Genomic DNA, 8,761 nt, shown 5'->3' on the forward strand with positions numbered 1-8,761 from the left:
GCTACTCCGCCCCGCCAGACTTCTACCTTGATACACCCCCCGCCATGGCCAAACGGGGGTCGTTGCCACACGCCTCCACATCCACCTCCGTGTCTGTTGATGTTACAGTCCACGCTCACGCGCGCTTCTTGTCCTCGGACTCGGGGGCGGAGAGTAGTCCGGCCAAGCTGGCCCCGGCCACACCCTCACGCCACGGTCGCTCAGGGGAGCGTAGAGGAAGTGACCTCATGAAGAGAGCGGTGGCTTTCCTGCGCCGTTCAGGCCGTAGTAGTAGTGTGCAGAGCTCTGATTCGCTGAGCCGGCAGGGGGGCGTGCATGGCTCGGCCTATGTCAGCAGTGATAATGACTCTGAGATAGAGGACTCGGATATGAAGAGAGAGCTGACCAGACTCAGGGAGAAGTAAGTCAGCTGTGTGTTTGTGTGTGTGGGTGTGTCTGAGTCTAGAAGAGCATCATCTGAGTAAGTCAACTTACCCTTTAACTAAAACCCTTCTCTCCACTCCCTCCATCTCCTCCACCCAGACATTTAAAGGAGCTCTCGGAGCTGCAGGCGCACCACAGAGGGGAGATAGAGCTGCTGTACCGCAGGCTGGGTAAAGCCACCTCACCCTCCCTGGGTCTCTCTCACACAGTTCCCCCCAAGCGGAGGAGCAAGCACAAGCACAAACTGAAGGCTGGAAAACTCCTCAGTCCTCTGGTACAACAGCTGAGGCATGTCACCACCAAAACCAGCGACTCTGGCAAAACCAGTGAGTACAAGGCACCAAAACCAGTCACTTCTGAAAGATGATTTGAAAGATTCTTCTGGAAGGGAGTGAAACAGGCTTGTCTGCATGATTTAAGGCAGACAGGTCCTCTTGTGTCAGGCAAGGTAACTGTCATAATTTGAATGGAGTAGCAGGACTAAGTTGTAATAATGTGTATGTCTATGTCCAAATGGCAACATATTCCCTATTTTGTGCACTACTTTTGACCAGAGTCCTATATGGGCCCTGATCAAAAGTAGTACAGTTAATAGGGAATAGGGTGTCATTTGTGATGGACATAATGTCTCTCTGTGCAGGTTTCTGTGTATAATATTTAAGTTGGTCTGTCTGTGCAGGTGAGCCTACAGTCAGTCTGAATGGGTCTACAGCCAAAGCTCCAGTAGAGTCAGAAAGACGAGCACGTTCAGGTACCAGTCACTTGGATACGTTCACCTCCACCTCTGAACCCGTCCAGACCAAGCAGCCCTGCTCCCTCAAGGGTTCCCTCTCTTCAGACAACATTTACGCTGGAGCTGGACTACATGGAGAGAGGACAGGACCACAAGCTTCACCAGGCCAAGGTGACCTACAAACTACACATCCCAGTCATGCAAATGGAGAACATTATCACTAGGATTACAAAATTCTGGTAACTTTCCCAAAATTACCAGGTTTTCCAAAACTCCTGTTCGGAGGATTCCAGATTTCCTGCTTATTTTCCGTCCTGAGTAAATATTCCAACCGGGATTTCGGGAAAACCTGGGATTTTTGGGAAAAGGTGCAGAATTTTGCAACCCTAACTATCCATTTTTTTACAGTAATGTCACTGAAGTGGCAAGCTACAGATACAGCTTCTGGGTCATTCTCATGTTTAGAGTAAGGACTGCAATGGGATGCCTTAGCAAATTATGGGACATGTAAAGTCTTATCACAGGTACAGAGGAGGATCAAAACGGAAGTAGGATGGTGCAACGTTTCGGTCACATCGACCTTAATCAGGCATCTGCAGCCTTTAACCTTTATGGTTCTGACATGGTTTGTTGTTCAAACCCATCTCTAATGTGTGTTCTGTCCAGAGCTGTGTGCTCTTCTTACCCTGGTGTCCTGTGTTTCCTCTCCTCCTCCTCTCCTCCTCTTCTCCACAGGCTGGCCGTCTTACCCTCCACCACCAGAGAGAGTGACCTATAAATCCAGTAGCAAACCACGCGCTAGATTCCTCAGTGGGCCTGTGTCTCTGTCTATCTGTTTGTATCACCTCCTCTCCTCTCCTGCACTGCTCTCCTTCCTCTCCTCCTCCTCTCCTCCATCGCTCCACCACTCACTCTGCTCCTTGTCCTCCTGCACTGCTCTCCTTCCTCTCCTCCTCTTTTCTCCTCTTCTCATGTCCTCTTCTTTTATCTTCCTTGGTTCTCCTCTTCACTGTCTCACTCCTATCCCTCATCTCTTCATCTCCTTCTCTTTACTGTCTCACTCCTATCCCTCATCTGTTCATCTCCTCCTCTTTACTGTCTCACTCCTATCCCTCATCTGTTCATCTCCTCCTCTTTACTGTCTCACTCCTATCCCTCATCTCTTCATCTCCTTCTCTTTACTGTCTCACTCCTATCCCTCATCTGTTCATCTCCTCCTCTTTACTGTCTCACTCCTATCCCTCATCTCTTCATCTCCTTCTCTTTACTGTCTCACTCCTATCCCTCATCTGTTCATCTCCTCCTCTTTACTGTCTCACTCCTATCCCTCATCTGTTCATCTCCTCCTCTTTACTGTCTCACTCCTATCCCTCATCTCTTCATCTCCTTCTCTTTACTGTCTCACTCCTATCCCTCATCTGTTCATCTCCTCCTCTTTACTGTCTCACTCCTATCCCTCATCTCTTTATCTCATTCTCTTTACTGTCTCACTCCTATCCCTCATCTGTTTATCTCCTCCTCTTTACTGTCTCACTCCTATCCCTCATCTCTTCATCTCCTTCTCTTTACTGTCTCACTCCTATCCCTCATCTGTTCATCTCCTCCTCTTTACTGTCTCACTCCTATCCCTCATCTCTTCATCTCCTTCTCTTCACTGTTTCACTCCTATCCCTTATCTCCTTCTCTTTACTGTCTCACTCCTATCCCTCATCTCTTTATCTCATTCTCTTTACTGTCTCACTCCTATCCCTCATCTGTTCATCTCCTCCTCTTTACTGTCTCACTCCTATCCCTCATCTCTTCATCTCCTTCTCTTTACTGTCTCACTCCTATCCCTCATCTGTTCATCTCCTCCTCTTTACTGTCTCACTCCTATCCCTCATCGGTTCATCTCCTTCTCTTTACTGTCTCACTCCTATCCCTCATCTCTTCATCTCCTTCTCTTTACTGTCTCACTCCTATCCCTCATCTCTTCATCTCCTTCTCTTTACTGTCTCACTCCTATCCCTCATCTCTTCATCTCCTTCTCTTTACTGTCTCACTCCTATCCCTCATCTCTTCATCTCCTTCTCTTTACTGTCTCACTCCTATCGCTCATCTCTTCATCTCCTCATCCCACCTTATCCTCTGTGTCTCTCTGAGCTAGTTAAATGTTTCTCTCTGTCTGTTGTGCTTGGCTGATGAGTAGTGCATGTACAGTATAGTGATGCACTGCAGCAGCACTGTGTGCTCAGCTCACTCTTACTCTCCTCTCCTGCCTGTCTGCTCGGCACAGATCCTCTCAATGTATCCCTGTCTCTGCCCCTGCAGTCCTACATAGTGGACCCCGTCTGCACTGTCTACACACAGCCACTGTTATGTTGCGCCCTGTTGGTTAGGATCTCTCTCTCTCTCTCTCTCTCTCTCTCTCTCTCTCTCTCTCTCTCTCTCTCTCTCTCTCTCTCTCTCTCTCTCTCTCTCTCTCTCTCTCTCTCTCTCTCTCTCTCTCTCTCTCTCTCTCTCTCTCTCTCTCTCTCTCTCTCTCTCTCTCTCTCTCTCTCCTCTTACAGTTCTGTAGCTCACTTCTGGAGTGACTGCATGATTGGCCTTGTCCATCAGTATTCAGATAGTTGACTGAACCATGCTTTCCCACAGTGTTATGTACTGTATGTGTTAATGTTGCATATGGCCATTGAGCAGCTCTGTGCAGCAGCGTGTCTGTATGTTTGTAGACATACATCTGCGTGTTTATGTCTTCATGCTGCATGGAGTCCTAACTCTGTTGTCCCCTAGGGTCAACTCTGAAACGACTCTGCCTTGGAAAAGAACGTGGAAGGGGTAAGAATAACTTGCAGCAAAGACATTAGCCATTTAGAAAACCCCAATCTATGTGTATTATGTATTTATTGTAGCTACTCCTCTACCCTGTTTTCCATCCCCAAAGTTGTTATCATAAGCACATTTTATTAGATAGAATGCATTTTATAAACAGGATTGTCCATCTAATGTTCATGGTAGCTACATTTAGTTAAAATAACATGCTTTAGCAACAGAGCTAGTTTGAACTTGAGGCAGGGTCTGAACAGCATGTCCATCTCCCAGGGACTGGAGCAGGCCCAGGCCCAGGCACAGGTGCATCCACCCAGCCTCCCCAACAACAGACAGCCAGCTCTACCCCTCCTCCCCACCAGCCAGTAGCAGGGTTGGCCCAAGCCCAGGCCAACAACAGCAACAACAAGACAGGCACCTACACCGGCACCTACATGGGCTCCTACACAGAGTCCTTCACAGACTCCCCTCACAGGATAGTGGATGATTGGACCATGGAGGCCCTGGGTGTCGCCCGGCGCCCGCGGACCAGCTCCCTCAGCCTCAGTGGGCAACCACTTTGGAACGAGGACCCCAGGGGGCCCAGAACAAGAGACAGACTGTTCAGCGCTCCAGATGTGAGTAGTTGTTCGATACGGTATGTATGTGAGTTTATGTATTATCCATTATTTAGTAGTGGTGTAGCTAAATGTAATGTATGTTTTGTGTTTGTGGGGATAGCGTGTGTATAGTTTAGGCCTGGGTTCAAATCGTGTTTGTTTTCTATAAAATGATGAAATTATTTAACTGCACTTGATCGAGCATGTTTGGCACAATAGAACCGATGGAATAGTCCTACAAGTGCAGACGCTGCCAGCTGGCACTGCAGGCAGACTTAATCAAATGTTTATTGTATTTAAAAGAAAACAAATACTATTTGAAGTCAGGTCTGGTACAGTCAAGGTGAAAGTCTGTGGTGACTGAAAGCTCACCTCCATATATTTCTCTTAAGGCACCTGCCAGGACAGCCCCTGGCTCTGAAGGCCCCCAGCTCCCCCTGTCATGGCCGATGATTGACAACCAGGCCCTGGGCTCAGTGATGAAGACCAGCTCCCCGAGACAGGCAGGGTTCCATCCTGGCTACGTGCTGGCCCATTCAGGCCCAGACCTGTTTGGGGGGCTGCTGCTCTCGCCCCTCTGTGTAAGCCTTTGGCCTGAGCTGCTGTCCCCCTTGAGTTCAGGGGTGTTTGCTTTACCTGCCGTGCCCCCAACCTGGGGCACCACCATCCCTGGTCCACCCTACGAACCACCCGACCCCAAACCCAGGAATCTCTAACCTCTGTAGCACCATGTCTTCCAACTATATTTCCAAAATTAGTTATATGTAGTTAGAGCTCTAGTCTTCCCTTACCACAATGTAAACTGTTTCTATTTAACCAGCATCTATGTATATAATAAGTATTTGTATACACACTGAGTGTACAAAACATTAAGAACACCTTCCTACTATTGAGTTGCCCCCCACCTTTTGCCCTAAGAACAGCCTAAAATCGTTGGGGCATGGACTCTACAAAGTGTCGAAAGCGTTCCACAGGGATGCTGGCCCATGTTGACAGGGATGCTGGCCCATGTTGACACAGTTGTGTCAAGTTGGCTGGATGTCCTTTGGGTGGCGGACCATTCTTGATAAACACGGAAAACTGTTGAGGGTGAAAAACCCAGTAGCGTTGCAGTTCTTGACATAGACCGGTGTGCCTGGCACATACTACCATATCCCATTCAAAGGCACTTAAATATTTTGCCTTGCCCATTCACCCTCTGAATGGCACACATACACAATCCATGTCTCAATAGTCTCAAGTCTTAACAATATTTTTTAACCTGTTCTCCCCTTTATCTACACTGATTGAAGTGGATTTAACAAGTGACATCAATAAGGGATCATAACTTTCACCTGGATTCACCTGGTCAGTCTATGTCATGGAAAGAACATGGAACGTTCTTAATGTATTGTACACTCAGCGTATGCTGTTATCAATGTGTGTGACATTATCAACCTCAATTGACATACCTCAATTGACATACCTCATATTTATGTACATAAGGGACATATGTCTATCTTATCACCTGTGAGAATGTGCTGTAGTGTATATAAATAAGGTGTATGTGCATAATCCATTCGTTTCTTTGTGTATAAAGCTTTTGTGTATTTACATTATCTATTTGTATATTATTCATTCATACTGTATGTCTTTGTACATAAATTGTTCATGTTTGTGTGTAAATTACCCATATGTGTGTACAGTATGTGTATGTATATACAGTAACCCCTGTGTGTTTTTGTGTGAGCGTGTGTACATTAGGTGCTGCAGGGCTCTGTCTTAACTCAGCAGAGAGCCATTCACCATCTTGCCATCACTGTGAAGCCTTGTCACACTGGTTACCAGCCTGGTCACCCTGGTTACCAGCCTTGTCACCCTGTTTACCAGCTGTGTCATCCTGGTTACCAGCCTGGTCACTCTGGTTACCAGCTGTGTCGCCCTAGTTACCAGCCTGAGCCCCTAGTTAAAAGCCTGGTACCCCTGGTTACAAGCCTGGATTATCTGGTTACCATGACCCTCTGCTTTATTACTCTGCTATTTATGTTGTAATATATTTCAGCTTCCTCAAACTTCATTGAAATGCGTACAACACAAGTGCTTGAAATAGTCTGAAGAAATGTGGAAGAACTTGAACTTAAAGTGCCTTGAACAGTAGTTTCAATGAACTCTGGAGACGAGCATGAGGCCATTTGAGATAAGATAGGATAATGTGGTCATGTGTATGGTTCAGCCTTCAGAGGTACTACATACATTTGTGTGATTCACTTATGAATGTTGTATTTAGGGAAAGAAACTGGTTGGTTAGTTTTAGGTTGCCAATTTAGAATGTTGGGAGCATGACCATGTTATTGGTTGTTTTGTGAATATTATAATAACAGATGGTAAAGTATCTCCTTTAGCACTGTAAGATTCACACAGGGGACTGAAGCTATGTTGGTCCCTTTGTCCAGAAGCTTGTACAAAGCAATAGCTACACAATTTTTCTCAACACTTACCACAACCTGCATGAACACACACTCTGAAGCTTGCACAGGATAAAAGGTGGAGAGTCAGACCTTAGCATTCTCTGGGTGATAACTAGTGTTACTTGGCTGTCATTAAGTGAGTAATAATTTCATTGTTAGTCCACACCTGTTGTTTATGAAGCATGTGACAAATACAATTTGATTTGATTTGATTAACACCATGCAATAAACAGTGGATGTTTCATACTGTACTGAAGCAGGCTATAGGTGATTTCTCCTACAGTATGCCTCACTGTAGGTTTGAGTCATTTACCTTAAAGAGCTCTGTATGGTTTTGGTGGGTTAATGCATTAGATGTACACAGTAACGTATGACATATATGGATGTTAGAGGCAGGTATGATATGTGATTTATTGCAGGACCTAAGCAAGTAGACTACTATAAAGACAATGCTATACCTATTGGGATACACATGTCATACTGTATCTTTTGGGTTTATGTATGGTTATAAAAAGTAATAATGTTCAATAAGGAGTTTCATCATTGTTGTAAAATCAGTGATAATCTGTATCATAAGGATCATAAGGACACAGTAACTCCTGTAGTGCTCTGGGTTGATGACAGAGAAGTCATCTTTTAAATGCACAGTTTTTCTACTGTTCTTCTGTGGTCCTGAGATTCATAACAAGACCAGCCTAGTGTGTAGAAATCAATGCTTCTTTCAGTTTGGTTTTGTGTTGTATGACACAATAATTTCAATCCAATGCAACATACATCATCTTGTACAATAATACAGTCATATCTATCAAAATAGTTCAGAAATCACATTACCTAAACAATCCAAGCAAAGGCTGTCAAGCCTGTGGTTGTGTATGAGATAAACAGTGTCTTTCGATACCACTTTCGATACCACATGTCAACCAGTTGGCAATTCTTGGATATTACTGATTAGCTTGTTATGGTTTGAAACCCTTTCGTAACTGTAGTCATTCAGTCAATTCAGTTTGAATATAACTTTTTAGTCGAATAGTGCAGAACAGATCTATATTTAGATATACACACTACATTAACAAATGTATGTGGACATCTGCTCGTCGAACATCTCATTCCAAAATCATGGGCATTAATATGGAGTTGGTCCCCCCTTTGCTGCTATAACAGCCTCCACTCTTCTGGGAAGAGATGTTGGAACATGGCTGCAGGGACATACTTCCATTCAGACACAAGAGCATTAGTGAGGTCGGGCACTGATGTTGGGCGATTAGGCCTGGCTCACAGTCAGCGATCCAGTTTATCCCAAGTGTTTGATGGGGTTGAGGTCAGGGCTATGGGCAGGACAGTAAAGTTCTTCCACACCAATCTCGACAAACCATTTCTGTATGGACCTCGCATTGTGCATGGTGGCATTTGGGATGCTGAAACAGGAAAGGGCCTTCCTCAAACTGTTGCACAAAGTTAGAAGCAAAGAATCGTCTAGAATGTCATTGTATGCTCCTAGCATTAAAATGTCCCTTCACTGGAACTAAGGGGCCTAGCCCGAACCATGAAAAACAGCCCCAGACCATTATTCTTTTTCCACCAAACTTTACAGTTGGCACTATGCATTGGGGCAGGTAGCATTCTCCTGGCATCCGCCAAACCCAGATTCGTCCGTCGGACTGCCAGATGGTGAAGAGTAATGTATCACTCCAAAATCCAAAGGTGGCGAGCTTTACAAATCTCCAGCCGACGCTTGGCATTGCGTATGGTGA

At 45.5% G+C, this 8,761-nt stretch overlaps 1 protein-coding gene across 3 annotated transcripts in view; it reads left to right on the top strand.

Annotated features, from left to right (window-relative positions):
• Positions 1-7,333, top strand: part of LOC139536154 (serine/threonine-protein kinase WNK2-like) — a 77,334-nt gene extending 70,001 nt beyond the window's left edge. For 2 of the 3 annotated variants that reach the window (XR_011667264.1, XR_011667265.1), the window contains exons 22-26: positions 1-400; positions 523-749; positions 1,103-1,327; positions 1,892-3,973; positions 4,238-4,314. The exon at positions 1-400 is cut by the window's left edge and continues 532 nt beyond it. Coding sequence is in view for 1 of the 3 variants with exons in the window: in XM_071336392.1 (XP_071192493.1) it covers positions 1-400; positions 523-749; positions 1,103-1,327; positions 1,892-1,990; positions 3,929-3,973; positions 4,238-4,581; positions 4,956-5,279 (1,664 nt within the window). In the remaining 2 variants the exon portion in view is untranslated. Of the gene's footprint in view, positions 401-522; positions 750-1,102; positions 1,328-1,891; positions 3,974-4,237; positions 4,582-4,955 lie in introns of those variants that run through there. The other variant, XM_071336392.1, reaches the window with a different exon arrangement.
• Positions 7,334-8,761: the final 1,428 nt, after the last annotated feature.

Source organism: Salvelinus alpinus, chromosome 12 (assembly GCF_045679555.1).
Source record: "Salvelinus alpinus chromosome 12, SLU_Salpinus.1, whole genome shotgun sequence".
NCBI lineage: Eukaryota > Metazoa > Chordata > Actinopteri > Salmoniformes > Salmonidae > Salvelinus > Salvelinus alpinus.